This window comes from Oncorhynchus tshawytscha, linkage group LG28, assembly GCF_018296145.1.
Source record: "Oncorhynchus tshawytscha isolate Ot180627B linkage group LG28, Otsh_v2.0, whole genome shotgun sequence".
Classification (NCBI taxonomy): Eukaryota; Metazoa; Chordata; class Actinopteri; order Salmoniformes; family Salmonidae; genus Oncorhynchus; species Oncorhynchus tshawytscha.
Window position 1 is genome coordinate 2,660,939 of NC_056456.1, and position 19,956 is coordinate 2,680,894.

The 19,956-nt window shown below is 41.3% G+C and overlaps 1 protein-coding gene across 2 annotated transcripts in view; it reads right to left on the reverse strand.

Moving 5' to 3' along the window:
- Positions 1–19,956, reverse strand: part of LOC112236723 (zinc finger protein 704) — a 113,753-nt gene that overhangs the window by 89,983 nt on the left and 3,814 nt on the right. For both annotated transcript variants that reach the window (XM_042307802.1, XM_042307803.1), the window contains exon 2: positions 16,640–16,872. In XM_042307802.1, coding sequence (XP_042163736.1) covers positions 16,640–16,872 — 233 coding nt within the window. The remainder of the gene's footprint in view (positions 1–16,639; positions 16,873–19,956) is intronic.

Sequence of the window (19,956 nt, forward strand, 5' to 3'; positions counted from 1 at the left end):
CATTGCCACTGGACGGGGTCGACACACACGCATTGCCACTGGATCGACAGCTGATCACACACGCATTGCCACTGGACGGGGTCGACAGCTGATCACACACGCATTGCCACTGGACGGGGTCGACAGCTGATCACACACGCATTGCCACTGGACGGGTCGACAGCTGATCACACACGCATTTCCACTGGCGACAGCTGATCACACACGCATTGCCACTGGACGGGGTTGACAGCTGATCACACACGCATTGCCACTGGACGGGGTCGACACACACGCATTGCCACTGGACGGGTCATGTGGCAGCATATTGAAATCAAAGGTGAAACAAGTAGAGTCACTCCAACCGGTCAGCTGTGATCTGTGACTTGGAGAGAGGGGGAAGGGTTCATGGGAAGGGGAGAGGTCACAGAGATGGAAAGGGAGAAAGATGGGAAAGATAAAGGACATGAAGAGGGTTTGGAGCAGCTTTCAACCATGAAATATCCTTCTATATCAGCCAAACAACTGCTCTTTCTTTTTCTTCGGAGACCGGAGAGACAGACAAAACAGGGAAAGGAGGAGCAGCTGCATCTGGTCTGAGAAGGGGTGGGAGGACAGAGAGAAAGAGAGAGAACTGTGGTGGTGGTGGTGATCAGGTCTTATGTAAGTGTATTATTGTGCAAAAGGGTTGCCATGGTGATCAGGTCTTATGTTGCCATGAATTTGACAGTATCTTACAGGCAGCTAGCTTGGTGGCGAGCAAAGGTCTGTATTTCATTTGGCAAATTTTGGTTGTTTTTTTGGTAAAATGTACGATATTATACTGTAAAAAAGTAAATGCTACAGTAATCGGAAGGAATAAATGGATGGATGAATTACATTTATTGAGGAGGCATTTGTATTTCACAATATTTTACTTTAATTACAAGGGATTGGTGCAAGCAGTTTGGCTGCTTGATAAAGTGATTACAGCTAGTGATGGGGAAACTAAGCTTCCTGAAGCATTGAGCATTTACAGACAATTTGGTTGAAAATAGATTCATTACTCAAGGCTTTGATCAAGACAAGACAAGTGGCACCTGCCGGTCAAAATAATTCAGAACAGGCAAAATACACTGACAACAGGCAAAATACACATAGACAACGTCACACACGCCGTAGCGCGCACAGTGTATCCTTTTTGTCTTCTACCAAATCCAATACCAAACCAATCAGCTGGTCGTTCGACCAAACGAGGCTTCAGACGTCATTCATCACATCCTTCTGATAAAGTGATATAAGCACCGGCACAGTGCTTCGAAATAAACTGCTTAGCAATTTCACCGCCTCAGAGCTCTGGTATCTAACATTACTGGGTTACAACACATTAGTAAATATGTTGTGCTTTATATCACTTGCAAATCTCGAGTAGATAAAGGCTCCCAAACTGTCACCAACCAAACACAGCAAAAACATTTAACGTTTAAGATTTGCTGCCTGCTCTAATCTGTCCCCTATACATTTTAAATTGAAGGGGGATTATAACCACATAGGACTTAAATTGGTACAGCATTCTCACTCATGGGTGCAACAAATACAGCCTCTTTCAAGGCACGCCTAAAAGTATGTTAATGAGCTAGATACAACAATACCATGCACCCACTAGTTGTCAAAAGCTAGGTACTAGGGTAGTTGTCAAAAGCTAGGTACTAGGTAGTTGTCAAAAGCTAGGTACTAGGTAGTTGTCAAAAGCTAGGTACTAGGTAGTTGTCAAAAGCTAGGTACAAGGTAGTTGTCAAAAGCTAGGTACAAGGTAGTTGTCAAAAGCTAGGTACAAGGTAGTTGTCAAAAGCTAGGTACAAGGTAGTTGTCAAAAGCTAGGTACAAGGTAGTTGTCAAAAGCTAGGTACAAGGTAGTTGTCAAAAGCTAGGTACAAGGTAGTTGTCAAAAGCTAGGTACAAGGTAGTTGTCAAAAGCTAGGTACTAGGTAGTTGTCAAAAGCTAGGTACTAGGTAGTTGTCAAAAGCTAGGTACTAGGTAGTTGTCAAAAGCTAGGTACTAGGTAGTTGTCAAAAGCTAGGTACAACACTGTATTCTGTAGGGTGGAATTACAGTACCATATGAAATACAGCAATTTTCCCACAATGCACCATAATATACAGCATGCTGCAGTTAAACATGTTAATAATACCTAAAATTATAAATGACAGTTTTCCATTACAGGTGTCAAACTCATTCCACGTCTGCAGGATTTTGCTACACCCTTGTACTTGATTGATTAATTAAGGCCACTAATTAGCAAGGAACTCCCCTCGATTGTGCGGGAGAAGAAGACAAAAAATGGTGAAATAATGCCTTTTAGCCAATTCAATGATGTAAACACCAGTCGATGTAAATACATTTGACTGGTCATGCTTATCGGTCTATAGGTTAATTTGCATAATTTGGTGGAATTGAATTGGCATGTGTAGGCTACAGTATATTTGTTATGCATCTTACTTACCCGTGTAGCATAAAGAGTAGCAGCATCTCAAACTCAACGGAAGGCAGGTTTCATCAGCACATCACACACCACTTTGCAATGAGCTGGAGGCAGTAGGCTATGCATTTTGACAACATATACTTACAGTTTTGTCTGATTGCTTAGGCACTATTTTTTAAACTACAGACTATTTTTGCTAAACTCTACACTAACCACAAAACCTTACACCAAACCAGCAAAACATTATACATCACTTGCAAACCATTCTTGCAAAACTCTTCAAACTCTTGAAAATATATATATATATATATATATATGTTTTTGCGTCAATACAGTACACACAAACCATCATTTGAATAAGCACACGAAGCAACAACCCTGCACTGATAGTATACATGAAAAACACTTTTTCTTTTTCTGTGTGCAGAGCATAGCAGTTTGCAATTATGTTTTGTCATACATGTAGTAACACACATGCACACAGGTATCCAAATGTGTAAAGTATTCCGAACATAACACACTATCAATACAAATAACGAGGGGGGGGGGGGAATATTTTTCTCAAAATGTTCTAACACTCCTCAAACAACAAAAGCACAGTAGAAGAAAACAACATTTGTGGGGAAAAATAACAGATAAATGAGGCTTCACCTTTGTGGGTCAATAAGACTTCATCCACATAACATGCTATGTTTTCCATAAGACTTCATCCACATAACATGCTATGTTTTCCATAAGACTTCATCCACATAACATGCTATGTTTTCCATAAGACTTCATCCACATAACATGCTATGTTTTCCATAAGACTTCATCCACATAACATGCTATGTTTTCAATAAGACTTCATCCACATAACATGCTATGTTTTCAATAAGACTTCATCCACATAACATGCTATGTTTTCCATAAGACTTCATCCACATAACATGCTATGTTTTCCATAAGACTTCATCCACATAACATGCTATGTTTTCAATAAGACTTCATCCACATAACATGCTATGTTTTCAATAAGACTTCATCCACATAACATGTTTTCCATAAGACTTCATCCACATAACATGCTGTTTTCCATAAGACTTCATCCACATAACATGCTAAAGAGAGGAGTCACAAAAAGCAGAAAGAGATCAAATTAATCACTTTGATGATCTTCATTAGATGACACTCATAGAACTTCATGTTACATGTATGTTTTGTTCAATAAAGTTCATATTTATATATATCCAAAAATACAGATACCCGCCAAGTTGTGGAGTCAACAAAAGTCAGAAATAGCATTATAAATATTCACTTAGCTTTGATGATCTTCATCGGAATGCACTCCCAGGAATCCCAGTTCCACAATAAATTTTAATTTTGTTCGATAAAGTTAATCTTTTATGTCCCTCCTTTTTGTTCACGCGTGTAACGACTCTCGTTTGTAGCATGAAGAGTGGACCAAGGTACAACATCTTTTTATTGATGACACCAAAACAAAAATAACAAAGACAAAAAAAACTAAAGCAAACAGTTCTGTCAGGCACAGACACTAAACAGAAAACAAGATCCCACAAAACCCAAAAGGAAAACGAAAACTTATATGTGATCCCCAATCAGAGACAACGATAGAGAGCTGCCTCTGATTGGGAACCAGACACACTGCAAAAACAAAGAAATAGAAAACAGACTTTCCCACCCGAGTCACACCCTGACCTAACCAAACAGAGAATTATAAGGATCTCTAAGGTCAGGGCGTGACAGCGTGTTTAGTTCACTAATCCAAATACAAAGCGCGGGCACTAAGTCCAGACGAAAAGTAAAAAAAGTTCCATTAAAACTTGTTGAGGATAGGGGGCAGTATTTTCACTTTGGATGAATTGCGTGCCCATAGTGAACTGCATCCTGCTCTGTCCTAGATTACGAATATATGCATATTATTATTACTATTGCATAGAAAACACTCTGAAGTTTCTAAAACTGTTTGAATTATGTCTGTGAGTATAACAGAACTCATAGGGCAGGCAATCTTCCAAACAAGAAGTGAAATTCTGAATGTGTGTCAACTTTGACGTCATCGCCCCCTCCTTTCCCAACAATATATGGATCTGGTATATATGGATATATGGATTCCTACGCCTTCCACTAGATTTCCTCATTCAGTAGAAAGTGGAATGGAGCTTTTGCTGTGAACTTTGAGCGAATGGGAGGGGAAATAGTCAGTGTCCCGACAGAATGACATTTTCCTGTGGCGCATTTCCCTGTGGGTGCCACCGTCGTTCCATTTGGCTGCAGCTGAAAACGTATGATCGGGTGGGACGTTATTGGATATATATGAAAATAACATCCTGAAGATTGATTCTCTACTTAGTTTGACCAGTTTATTCGACCTGGAATATATCTTTTTGAAGATTTCGTGCGAGTTCTCCTGGACCAGCGTTTTTGGGCACGTGAGCTGAAAGTGGTTGGAAATGCAACTAATTGGACACTAGTATTGGACATTATGGAACAAAACAATGATTTATTGTGGAACTAAGACTCCTTGCACTGCATTCTGATGAAAGATCATCAAAGGTAAGGGAATATTTATGATGTAATTTCATATTTCTGTTGACTCCAACATGGCGGCGAAATACTTTTACGTCTGAGTGCTGTCTCAGATTATTGCATGGTAGGCTTTTTCCGTAACGTTTTTAAAAAATCTGACACTGCGGTTCCATTAAGAACCAGTGTATCTTTAATTATATGTAGAACATGTATCTTTAGTCAAAGTTTATGATGAGTATTTCTGTTATCTGGCGTAGCTTTCTATAATTCCTCCGGATATTTTGGAGGCATTTCTGAACATGGCGTTAATGTAAACCGAGATTTGTGGATATAAATACGCATATTATCGAACCAAACATAAATGTATTGTGTAACATGTCATATGAGTGTCATCTGATGAAGATTTTCAAAAAGTTAGTGATTCATTTTATCTCTAATCCTGCTTTTGTGACCCTATCTTTGGCTGGAAAAAATGGCTGCGTTTTTCCTTTGATTTGGTGGTGGTCAAACATAAATATATGTTGTGTTTTCGCTGTAAAACATTTTAAAAATCGTACATGATGGGTAGATGAACAAGGTGTTTATCTTTCATTTGAGGTATTGGACTTGTTAATGTGTGAAAGTTAAATATTTTTAAAGAATATTTTTGAATTCCCTGCACCACCTTTTCAGCTGAATGGGGGGGTGGAGTTCCCCTCGGGGATCGCCTTGCCATAACAGGTTTAATGTTCGTAGAAACATGTCAAACGATGTTTCTAATCAATCCTTAGGATGTTATCAGAAATATTCAATAATGTTTCAACCGGACAATACTGTTTTTATTAGAAAGGAAAGGGAACGGCGCTCACAGCCACGCGCGATAAACAACTCAGCTTACAGCTGAGCCACTTGCTTTGAGTGGTCTTATTCTCTCCCCTTTCACAGTAGAAGCCTGAAAAGAGTGTCGACATCTACTGGAAGCCATAGGAAGTGCAATCTGACCCCATTTACACTGGATATTGGATAGGCAATCACTTGAAAAACTCCAAACCTCAGATTTCCCACTTCCTGGTTGGATTTTTCTCAGGATTTTGCCTGCCATATGAGTTATGTTATACTCACAGACATTATTTTAACAGTTTCGGAAACTTTAGAGTGTTTTCTATCCAAAACTACTAATTATATGCATTCTAGCTTCTGGGCCTGAGTAACAGGCAGTTTACTCTGGGCATCTTATTCATCCAAGCTACTCAATACTGCCCCCCATTCCCAAAGAAGACAACTAAGTGGCTCAGGGAACAAAACATTGATATTTTGGGTCCATGACCAGGAAACTCCCCAGACCTTATTCCCATTGAGAACTTGTGGTCAATCCTCAAGAGGCGGGTGGACAAACAAAACCCCACTAATTCTGACAAACTCCAAGCATTGATTATGCAAGAATGGGCTGCCATCAGTCAGGATGTGGCCCAGAAGTTAATTGACAGCATGTCAGGGCAGATTGCAAAGGTCTTGAAAAAGAATGGTCAACACTACAAATATTGACTCTTTGCATCAACTTCATGTAATTGTCAATTATGAAATGCTTTTAATTATGCACTATGAAATGCTTGTAATTATACTTCAGTATTACATAGTAACATCTGACAAAAATATCTAAAGACACTGAAGCAGCACACTTTGTGGAAATTCATATTTGTGTCATTCTCAAAACTTTTGGCCACAACCTCCTCTAGTTCTCACCCCGCATACTCTGTGTCCAATATTGGTCTCCAAACCAAATGTTTACCTGTGGCCTATGTATAGTGCTCAAGCTCTGATTTGTAAGTGAACTCATTATCTAAAAGTGTGTGGAATGGCAATTGGCGAAATAGTGTAGCAATGTAGAGACCAATGTTTACAGTTTTGCTAGAAGTGTGTTATTAAATTTCAAACTGAGTGTAAAGCAGAGAAAGTGCATTCAGTTTGGTACACTTGGTAAATGCATTGGCTACAAGTGTTGCTGGTTTCAGAGATAGTGCTTCAAGAATTCACTGTTAGTGTTTAAGCATTCAGAATTTTTTTTAATTGTTTTCATCTCGGTCACATGAAACCGCATGAGAGGTGCCCTTTTGTTTTATATGGAACACCTTTTGGGTCAAAAAAATACACGTCAAATAAGCTTGTTGACCAATCAGGACCTGAAAATGACAGCACGTCACATAATAATGTAACATGTAACATTATATTATACATTATACATTATATGTAACATTTACTTAGTTACCTTTGCATCAGAATAATTGCTTATGAAAGTTTATTTTTTATGTAGCCTTGGCCTACTGGTTGTAAGAATTTGGGCTCTATCTTCGCACAACTGTCTCAGAGTCTGTATGGAATAGGCTATTTGTCGATAAACTGACCAATAGAATAGATCAACTTTACGACTAGGGAGAGGAAAAAAGAAACCTCCCTTTTTCAGGACCCTGTGTTTCAAAGACAATTCATAAAAATCCAAATAACTTCACAGATCTTCATTGTAAAGGGTTTAACCTCTCTAGGGTAAGGGGCAGCATTCAGAATTTTGGATGAAAAGCATGCCCAAATTAAACAGCCTGCTACTCGGGCCCAGAAGATATGATATGCATATAACTGGTAGATTTGGATAGAAAACACTCTAAAGTTTCCAAAACTGTTAAAATAGTGTCTGAGTATAACAGAACTGATTTAGCAGGTGAAAATCTGAGAAAAATCAATTCAGGGAACATTTCTTGTTTAACTTTTATATTGATAACGTTATTGTTCATTTGAAATATTATAGATCATTTAGGCTAAAAAAACTAACTGAGGATTGAATATAAACATTGTTTGACATGTTTCAATGAACATTGCGGACACAATTTCGATTTTTTTGTCTGATTGTTTTGACTGAGTTTGAGCCTGTGGATTACTGAAGAAGACGCGCAAACAAAACTGAGGTTTTTGGATATAAAGAGACTTCATCGAACAAAAATAACATTTATTGAGTAAATGAATGTCTTCTGATTGCTACCATATGAAGATCATCAAAGGTAAGGGATTAATTTTCTCTCTATTTCTGAGTTTTGTAATGCTTCTGCTTGGCAGGTTACTGTTTGTAATAATTTGTCAACTGGGCTATGTTCTGGGCTAGGTATGCTTTCGCCGAAAAGCATTTTATAAATATGACACTGTGGTTGGTTTAACAACAAGTTAATCTTTAAACCTATGTAAAATATGTTTTGTTTTCTGAATTTTTATAATGAGCATTTCTGTAATTGAATTTGGCGCTCTGCAACCTCACTGGATGTTGGCCAGATGGGACGCTAGCGTCCCACATACCCTAGAGAGGTTAAACACTGTTTCCCATTCTTGTTCAATGAACCATAAACAATTGATGAACATGCATCTGTGGAACGGTCGTTAAAACACTAACAGCTTACAGACCCTAGGCAGTTATGAAAAATTAGGACACTAAAAAGGTCTTTCTACTGACTCTGAAAAACACCAAAAGAAAGATACCCAGGGTCCCTGCTCATCGGAGTGAATGTTCCTTAGGCATGCTGCAAGGAGGCCTGAGGACTGCAGATATGACCAGGGCAATAAATTGCAATATCCGTACTGTGAGATGCCTAAGACAGCGCTATAGGACGGACAGCTGATCATCCTCACAGTGGCAGAACACGTGTAACAACACCTGCACAGGATTGGTATATCCAAACATCACAACTACAGGACAGGAACAGGATGGCAACAACAACTGCCCGAGTTACCCCAGGTACGCACAATCCCTCCATCAGTGCTCAGACTGTCCGCGATAGGCTGAACTGAGGGCTTGTAGGCCTGTTGCAATGCAGGTCCTCACCAGACAACACCGGCAACAACATCGCCTATGGGCACAAACCCACTGTCGCTGGACCAGACAGGACTGGCAAAAAGTGCTCTTCACTGACGAGTCGTGGTTTTGTCTCACCAGGAGAGATGGTCGGATTCACATTTATCGTCAAAGGAATGAGCGTTACACCGAGGCATGTACTCTGGAGCAGGATCGATTTGGAGGTGGAGGGTCTGTCATGGTCTGGGGCGGCGTGGCACAGCATCATCGGACTGAGCTTATTGTCATTGCAGGCAATCTCAACGCGAATGTGTATATTTCACAGTTGTCAGGTTTACATCCAAATGTCGTGGAACTTATATGATTAAATATGAAACTATTTGTGAGAAGATGTAATGTGATGTTAGCCTTCTAAATTTTTCATATAAAGTCGTAACCAGTCAGTGAGCACAGACATTATGTCAGCGTCATGGAACACCCCCTTTTGCCAGCATAAAACTCCTAATGAATTGTAGCAGGCAGACGGTGTTGAACCGGACGTCAATAATGGTCAGACTATGAGACCAGAAAAACGTGGAGCGTGGCTGCATGTTTAAATGGTTAGAAAAACTCTGAAACTCTCTCTCTCGAGGAAGAAGACTACACAGGAACATTCAGTCTGCAGCTGTTTATGTACTTTAGTCTAGTAAACTTGACCGAGAACCACCAGGTGGTACTTTGAAAGATCCATTCTAATGAACATTGCTGTTCTAACAGACACTCTGAGACCAACCTACTACAACTAAAGGACATGGTGATCTCTGGTGGACAACCAGAGACTTACACAACCAGAGACTTTGTCAAATTACTCTCCCCAGACGGATCGAGGACACGCACACATAGATATGTACATTGCAATTATAGCGAATGAGCGGCCGTTCATGTGCGACGTATTTCCATGAGCATAGTTCTCAACTGTCTGTACGATAGTGTAATTCCTTTGGCTCTCCCTTTCCCTCTCTTTTGAATCTGTCAATTTGTGTAACAAGCCGTCAAATCGGTTTAGTCCACTGGGGACCTTTCATTGTGTAGTAATCAATGTGTAAGTTATCCTGTTTATGTGTTTATGTAATTATTTAGTTAGTAAATCAATCATTAACCCTCCTGTTGTGTTCGTTTAATGTTAGTTCTTTTCATGTTAATTAATTCTGTGTTCCCATTCCAAAATGACTGTCCCATTGTAGCTGACTATAAATCCACAATAATACATTTATTATCACCTAATGTTGTGTTAGATCTTTTTATCAACTTATGTTTTTGTGAACATTACACGTTTTGAACTTTTATTTGCTATTTATGGCCTGTAGGACTCATTGACCTGAGCTCATACAACACATTACAACACATTTTTGAGCAAAAAAAGCACAATATATGGATTGTTTCGACTATAACAAATACTCAGATGAAACATATTCTGCTATTTATCACAGACTACTTCACTGTCAGTTTTCTGGCCTCTCTGCTCCTCACCAGTGTCATGATCAAAGATATGATCAAGAGCCTCACATACAGTATATAGTTTGGTCATTGTGCTGCCACAGAATGAATTGTGAGCATGGCCTCAAAAAAGCTTTATATACCAGAGCTGCGAGAAAAGTTCTATATATTATTGAAACAATGTTGCGATTGTTTGTGAGAATGCCAACAGGTGTGGTTCCCGTGGGGGAAAGATTATATTGGGGAAAGGTTCCTGTGGGGGTTGCCATGGAAGCCAAGAAGGGGAAGAAGGGGAGTGAGGGGTGTGTTTGTGTGTGTGTGTGTGTGTGTGTGTGTGTGTGCTCAAACACATATGCATGTGGGGGTCTGGGAGAGGAAGTGTGTCCATCTGATGAATGGACATATGCTGGAACTCAATTTTATACAGTAATTGTAGTCTCACCCATTCATTTCTAATGACCGGTCATTTTTGATGGGAACACCTCAGGTGTCAAAAGTTAAATAAAACACCTACAATGTTATGAAACTCATCACAATGTATTTTATGTGTTCAGATGCCTAGTGTGGACAAAGTCATGGAACCTTATGACAATCCGATTAAATTAAATGAACTACATTTTTCAGACAGAAAATCAGTCCAATTCAACCGGAAACAGCAGGACAGTTGACCCAATTTGTAGATGACTGATTCATCATGGAGACTAGGGTTTGTGCAGATTTATAGGATATTACGATGGTCAGAATGAGACTGATAAGGTAAATAAGAATTAACTAAATGACTAATAAAAGTTAAATTTATATCTTAGAGTTTAGTCTGGATTATTTCAAGGCCTACCTTCAAACTCAGTGCCTCTGCTTGACACCATGGGAAAATCAAAACAAATCAGCCAAAACAAATCACATTTTATTGGTCACATACACATGGTTAACAGATGTTAATGCGAGTGTAGCGAAATGCTTGTGCTTCTGGTTCCGACCATGCAGTAATATCTAACAAGTAATCTAACAATTTTACAACAACTACCTTTTACACACAAGTGTAAAGGAATGAATGAGAAAATGTACATAAAAATATATATGGATGAGCGATGGCCGAACGGCATAGGCAAGATGCAGTAGATGGTACAGAGTACAGTATATACATTTGAGAAATGTAGGGTATGTAAACATTATATAAAGTGGCATTGTTTAAAGCGACTAGTGATACATTTAATCACCTCCAATTTGTATTATTAAAGTGGCTAGAGATTTGAGTCAGTATTTTGGCAGCAACATTGGCAGCAACATTGATGGCTGTTTAACAGTCGGCCTTGAGATAACAGATGGCCTTGAGATAGAAGCTGTTTTTCAGTCTCTCGGTCCCTGCTTTGATGCACCTGTACTGACCTCACCTTCTGGATGATAGCGGGGTGAAAAGGCAGTGGCTCGGTTGGTTGTTGTCCTTGATGATCTTTTTGGCCTTCCTGTGACATGGGGTGGTGTAGGTGTCCTGGAGGGCATGTAGACCTCACTACCCTCTGGAGAGCCTTACGGTTGTGGAGGGAGCAGTTGCCGTACCAGGCGGTGATACAGCAAGACAGGATGCTCTCGATCTGTAGAAGTTTGTGAGTGTTTTTGGTGACAAACCAAATTTCTTCACCCTCCTGAGGTTGAAGAGGTGCTGTTGCGCCTTCTTCACCTTGCGGTCTGTGTGTGTGGACCAATTCAGTTTGTCCGTGATGTGTACGTCGAGGAACTTAAGAAACGTTCCACCTTCTCCACTACCGTCCCATCAATGTGGATAAGGGGATGCTCTGCTGTTTCCTGAAGTCCACGTTCATCTCCTTTGTTTTGTTGACGTGGAGTGTGAGGTTATTTTCCTGACACCACACTCAGAGGGCCCTCACCTCCTCCCTGTAGGCCGTCTCGTCGACCTCAGAAAAAAATATTGTAGACCTCCACAAGTCTGGTTCATCCTTGGGAGCAAATTCCAAATGCCTGAAGGTACCACGTTCATCTGTACAAACAATGGTATGCAAGTATAAATATCATGGGATATTGGTTGATTTGGCTAGTTAACAAACTAACTAGATAAATTAGATGCATATATCCAAATATTGGTTGATTTGGCTAGTTAACAAACTAACTAGATAAATTAGATGCATATATCCAAATATGGCTAGTTAACACACTAACTAGATAAATTAGATGCATATATCCAAATATGGCTAGTTAACACACTAACTAGATAAATTAGATGCATATATCCAAATATGGCTAGTTAACAAACTAACTAGATAAATTAGATGCATATATCCAAATATGGCTAGTTAACAAACTAACTAGATAAATTAGATGCATATATCCAAATATGGCTAGTTAACAAACTAACTAGATAAATTAGATGCATGTATCCAAATATTGGTTGATTTGGCTAGTTAACAAACTAACTAGATAAATTAGATGCATATATCCAAATATTGGTTGATTTGGCTAGTTAACAAACTAACTAGATAAATTAGATGCATATATCCAAATATTGGTTGATTTGGCTAGTTAACAAACTAACTAGATAAATTAGATGCATATATCCAAATATTGGTTGATTTGGCTAGTTAACAAACTAACTAGATAAATTAGATGCATATATCCAAATATGGCTAGTTAACAAACTAACTAGATAAATTAGATGCAAGTATCCAAATATTGGTTGATTTGGCTAGTTAACAAACTAACTAGATAAATTAGATGCATATATCCAAATATTGGTTGATTTGGCTAGTTAACAAACTAACTAGATAAATTAGATGCATATATCCAAATATTGGTTGATTTGGCTAGTTAACAAACTAACTAGATAAATTAGATGCATATATCCAAATATGGCTAGTTAACAAACTAACTAGATAAATTAGATGCATATATCCAAATATGGCTAGTTAACAAACTAACTAGATAAATTAGATGCATATATCCAAATATTGGTTGATTTGCTTTCAATCTATAGAGATTACAGTAGTCCGACTGACAATTTTACCACCAAGTGGACTTGCAGATGTCAAGCTCTTTCCAAAAGCCTAATCTCTGATGAAGCAAGCTAAATGACCTGTTGTTTGCTCACATGCCAAATGGATAGCCTACCCTCACATATTTGAAAATGCATGCTTAATTGAGGTTTTACTGATCATGAAAAACATGTAGTTACTCGCTGCATGACTCTGATGATAGAGATAAATGTGGAATAATTGGACATGTGCAGTTCTGATTATGCTCGTCAAGAGGTGATATAAAATGTATTCAACAATCCCTGGAAAACAGCACAGTTGTCAATGGTTTTAGAAGAGAAGCTGCCAAATCGAACGCTGCATCGTATTGTGACTGATTTGAAGATAGCAGAAAGGCCAGTCTCTTAGTCACATGACATGAAGTACAGGGAGTGGATTAGCTAAAGAGACTGGTACTCTGGCTACCAAAAAGCTGCCCCCACCCAAGTCCCTCCTCTTTTAGTTGCAGAGAAGCTTGTCTGGGCTTGTCTGCAGGACAAACAGTAACACAGTGATAAAGGCCTGAACTGAACACATTGCCCAACTCTACAAAACACTGCCTCTTAAAGAGTGCCTGGTTAGGGTGTGAGAGGTGAAACAAACACACACATACACACACCAGACACACACAAGTGTGACAGCTGAGAGGTGAAACAAGGCAAATGCTCAATTACACTGTGAAGAAGTAGCTTACAACAAGAAACTGTCTATAGTCAGACCATAAAACTATACAACAGACTGTAGCATTAAACTATGGGACAGATGGACACTAGTGGACTGAACCACTATTTATTTTCTGTGCTTATTTTTACCTTTTCATCACGGAATGAATTACAGCCATACAAACAACCAATATCCAATGCCTTCTTATTGCAGATAAATGACAGAATCTATTTGACTGTAACTGATCCTTATGCTCCTGCTAAGAGAAACTGGCTTACAGACGCCCACATAGAGCAGTCACCCATTTGAAGGGGAGCAGGGTGAGACGAGGAGCTACTCCAAACGTTTAATGTAGCCACAAGGGCCTCGACAAATATGACCATGTAACGTTATACAAAGTCTGGTAGCAGCCCTGGCCAGTGTGTTTAATATGCTGGAGGATAGAGCAGGACAGTAAGGGAGTCATCAACCCAGACTGGGGGAGAAAAGGCATTTCAAGTCATAGGTGAAAGGTGAGCATGGCAGCTGTTGTGTTGGCTGGCTCTCGTAAACACATGCGCGCTACGCACACACACACGCACTGAAATGAATTTCTCACCCACATACTTACTCACCCAGTGACACACACAGAAAGTGTCCGTACTTTGGAAAGCAAGCTCAATCTTGCTGCATGCTCCCGGGAGGACACTTTCATCACACATGATTTCCTGCACATGAACTTCACATGATCCTGATATAAGAGAACAGTGATTTTAAACCAACAACACACTCATCAGGTCATCGTTCTCCATTGATCCACCATATTGGATTTTATCAAGACCTCATTGCAACTCTACTACCGCAGGGAACTTTGTTAATGTATAACCACATTGCAACTCCTACCGCTCGCACACACAGACACAGAGTTCCCCCTCACACACAGACACACAGAGACACACAGAGACACAGTTCCCCCTCACACAGACACACATACACAGAGACACACAGACACAGAGGTCCCCCTCACACAGAGACAGAGACACATAGACAGAGTTCCCCCTCACACAGAGACAGTTGTTCCAACCTATCAATGCTTGTAAAAAGTGGTGAATAAAAAGGCTTAAGTAGCGTCTGACGTTCCCAGACCTCCTGTCTGTTATGTAACAGAGTTATCTATTAGAGCCTGGCTGGCCATGTCCCTGGACAGACACATCTCTCTCTCCCTCTGACTGCTGCCTGTGTCTGGGCCGCTGTGTGTGTGCTTCTTCAGTCGATCCCTATCAGAGAGAGTGCCCTGCACAACACACCAGTGCACACGCGCGTGTGTGTGTGTTATTCACAGGGAAAACAGTCTTGAGCTTCTCTCGCTCTGCTAGCCACTGAGTCACACACAACAGTAGAAACTACTGACAGAATAACATATAAACAAACACAGACACACGCTTAATGATACCGAGTCTGGATAGACAGAGATAGATTATAGAAAGAAAAGGGAAAGCATTAACACTTTCATCTGAATATGAGACATGGATTAAGTCTTAATGATACCGAGTCTGGATAGACAGAGAGATTATAGAAAGAAAAGGGAAAGCATTAACACTTTCATCTGAATATGAGACATGGATTAAGTCTTAATGATACCGAGTCTGGATAGACAGAGAGATTATAGAAAGAAAAGGGAAAGCATTAACACTTTCATCTGAATATGAGACATGGATTAAGTCTTAATGATACCGAGTCTGGATAGACAGAGAGATTATAGAAAGAAAAGGCAAAGCATTAACACTTTCATCTGAATATGAGACATGGATTAAGTCGCAGGAGTCAATCTCGCCTGGACATAATAATGATTTTTCAGATTAGAAGGGGGTGGGGATTTTAAGGAGTGGATAATTCCACAGCATTGCATGTCCAATCCATGACAGATGCTTCAACACAATGTCATCTAGTATGAAAGATCACACGCTCAACAAGGTGGAACATGGGTATACTTCTGCAGCGCTAAATGTGTGAGATACTTGAATCTCAATGTTAAGGTAAAAAAAAAGAAAACATTTGTGTGGTTGGCCATGGTGTGCAAGGCAGTGCCACAAGCCATTGACATCTTGTGCATTGATTTGTGCATTGACTAATCTAGCAATTGGTTCATTGGCACTATCACAGTAAGAGCAGTATTGGTTTAGGCTTATCAGTCAACAGCAACATGACCATCATTTTTCCCATTTTCCCTCACATGATTGGGCAATCTTGACCTTATTATAGAACTTTGACACTCTGAGTTATTTTCTAAAGTCTTGAGAATATTCCAGAACTATTCTGATTCTGGAACACTGAAAAGCATTCTAAGAATCCAACAGCGGTCATCTGACCAAGCCTCCCCCACAACATTTATACCCAAACCATAGGATAGCTTGAACCACTACAAGGCTTGAGTCAATTCCATTTAAACTCTAGTTTATTCAGGACTGTTTTGGGATTTGTTTTGGGATTTGAGGTGAAAACACCCAATTCTGTTTTCACTTTTTGAAATGCTATGCCAATTCTTAGAGCTATTTTAACTTTCTGAAATTCTATGCCCCGTTCAATGACTGTATCATCTGGACCTGGAATGGTATAGACCCAACTATGGGTAAGGCAGCAACCATGCTACAGGTAATAACCATAACGTTATCCATGCCTTACTAGGTAATAACAGTTATTAGCCATGTGGTCCCTACCTGCGTCGGGGGACAGGTATTTGGGAGGAGGGATGAGGGTATCTCTCCTCAGGTGGAACTTGCTGTCCATTTGTTGCCTGGCAACCGCTGGGCACCAGCGGGTCCCTCGCCTCCGAGTGCATGTGTTTGTCCGCCTTCTGCCCTTTCCGGATCAGGCCGTGTGTGGGACTGCCGTTAGTAAGGATCCCAGTCAGACCACTGTTCCTTTCATCTGCCTCTCCACCACAACCAGCCTGAAGGATGAAGAACAATACACACACAGAGAAATTATCGAAATGTTGGAGTCTCAGAACTGATGTTAGTGCTTTTTGCTTCCAAAGCTTGTGGTAAAAATAGATAATATAAAGTTAATTACATAGTCCGCATGATAGTTTTAGGCACCATTTAACATATGTTTTTGGCTACATTGTTGGGAAGGGGACATGTGCTGGAGATTTTGTTTGTAAGGAAATATAGAAGCTGTGTCACTGAATCTGAAAGACTAAAAAGAAAAAAGTCAAAAAGGTGTGTTTTAAGATCTCTTTAAAAAATGGCCACAGTTTTGGCCCCCCTCAGGTTCTCTGGAAGGCTATTCCAGAGGCTGGGGGCATAGTAACTGCCTCTCCATGGTTTTTGGTCCTAGGCTTTGGGATAGTTAAAAGGCCAGTGCCCGAGGACCTGAGGAACCTACTGGATACATAACTTAAAAGCATGTCTGACATGTATTGTGGTGCACAATCGAGGATTTATTTAAAAACCAATAGAATAATCTTAAAATGAATTCTAAAACTCACAGGCAGCCAGTGCAGAGACCTTAAAACCGCTGTAATGTGTGCTCTAGTACAGTACCGTATCTTTGGAGTGCCAAAAACCTTTAGACCACTAGTGGGTGCATGGTATTGTTGTTTCTCGCACATTAACATATTTTGAGGTGTGCCCTGAAAGAAGCTATATTTTGTTGCACCCATGAGTGAGAATGCTGTACCAATTTAACTCCAATGTGGTTATAGTGCCCCAATAACTAAACATGTATAGATGGATAGATATGGATAGATTGGAGTGGCACCAAGTCTTAAACAAGCATTTCTCCATGTCCTTTTGGTCTGTTTTGTCCTGAACAGTCATTCTGATTCCCATGTAAAGCAGCCTCTAGTAAAACATCAACCAGAAAATGTATCCTGATAAAAATGGAGAAAACTTCTCTCATGTGAAACTACCAGGAAGTCTGAAAAGACAGACTAAACTGAACAAAACATGTTGGTCCCATGTTTCATGAGCTGAAATAAAAGATCTCAGAAATATTCCATACGCACAAAAAGCTTATTTCTCTCAAACCTTGTGCACACATTTATTTACATCCCTGTTAGTGAGCACTTCTCATTTGCCAAGATAATCCATCCACCTGACAGGTGTGGCATCAAGAAGCTGATTAAACAGAATGATCATTACACAGGTGCACCTTGAGCTGGGGACAATAAAAGGCCACTCTAAAATGTGCAGTTTTGTCACACAACACAATGCCACAAGTTTTGAGGAAGCTTGCAAATGTCATGCTAACTGCAGGGATGTCCTCCAGAGTTGTTGGAGTTGTTGCCAGATAGAGAAATGAACATGAAATGACCATAAACCACCTCCAACGTCATTTTAGAGAGTTTGGCAGTACGCCCAACCGGCCTCACAACCGCAGACCACGTGTATGGAGTCATGTGGGCGACCAGTTTGCTGATGTTAACGTTGTGAACAGAGTGCCCCATGATGGCGGTGGGGTTATGGTATGGTGTTTGCTGATGTCAACGTTGTGAACAGAGTGCCCCATGGTGGTGGTGGGGTTATGGTATGGGCAGACATAAGCTACGGACAATGAACACAATTTAATTTCATCGATGGCAATTTGAATGCCCAGAAATACCGTGACGAGATCCTGAGGTCCATTGTTGTGCCATTTATCTGCCGTAATCACCTCATGTTTCAGCATGATAATGCAAGGCCCCATGTCGCAAAGATCTGTACGCAATTCCTGGAAGCTGAAAATGTCCCAGTTCTTCCATGGCCTGCATACTCACCAGACATGTCACCCATTGAGCATATTTGGGATTCTCTGGATGGCTGTGTACGACAGCGTGTTCCAATTCCCGCCAATATCCAGCAACTTCGCACAGCCATTGAAGAGGAGTGGGACAACATTCCACAGGCCACAATCAACAGCCTGATCAGCTCTATGCAAAGGAGATGTGTCGGGCTGCATGAGGCAAATGGTGGTCACACCAGACACTGACTGGTTCTGATCCACAACCCTACCTTGTTTTTAAGGTGTCTTTGACCAACAGATGCATATCTGTATTCCCAGTCATGTGAAATCCATCGATTAGGGCCGAATTAATTTATTTAAATTGACAGATTTCTTCATATGAACTGTAACTCAGTAAAATCTTTGAAATTGTTGCATGTTGCGTTGATATTTTTGTTCAGTATAGACTGAGTGGGCGGGGAGCTAGTAGACTGAGTGGGCAGGGAGCTTGTAGGCTGAGTGGGCGGGGAGGGACTGCTGGGCAGGAGCTAGTAGGCTAGTAGGCTGCGTGGGCGGGGAGCTTGTAGGGAGCGGGGAGCTTGTAGGCTGAGTGGGCGGGGAGCTTGTAGGCTGAGTGGGCGGGGAGCTTGTAGGCTGAGTGGGCGGGGGGTAGGCTTGTAGGCTGAGTGGGCGGGGAGCTAGTAGACTGCGTGGGCGGGGAGCTAGTAGGCTGAGTGGGCGGGGAGCTTGTAGGCTGAGTGGGCGGGGAGCTAGTAGGCTGCGGGGAGTGTAGGCGGGGAGCTAGTAGGCTGAGTGGGCGGGGAGCTTAGTAGGCTGAGTGGGCGGGGAGGCTTGTAGGCTGAGTGGGCGGGGAGCTTGTAGGCTGAGTGGGCGGGGAGCTTGTAGGCTGAGTGGGCGGGGGTAGGCTGAGTAGGCTGTAGGCTGAGTGGGCGGGGGCTAGTAGGGAGGCTGGAGCTAGAGGCTGAGTGGGCGGGGGGTAGGCTGGGCGGGGAGTAGACTGAGTGGGCGGGGAGCTAGTAGGCTGAGTGGGCGGGGAGCTAGTAGGCTGAGTGGGCGGGGAGCTAGTAGGCTGAGTGGGCGGGGGGAGGCTGAGCTAGTAGGCTGAGTGGACAGGGAGCTAGTAGAGGCTGAGTGGGCGGGGAGCTAGGCTAGGCTGAGGCTGGGCGGGGGGTAGCTGAGTGGGCGGGAGCTAGGCTGAGTGGGCGGGGAGCTAGTAGGCTGAGTGGGCTGAGTGGGGGGGAGCTAGTAGGCTGAGTGGGCTAGTAGGGAGCTAGTAGGCTGAGTGGGCGGGGAGCTAGTAGGCTGAGTG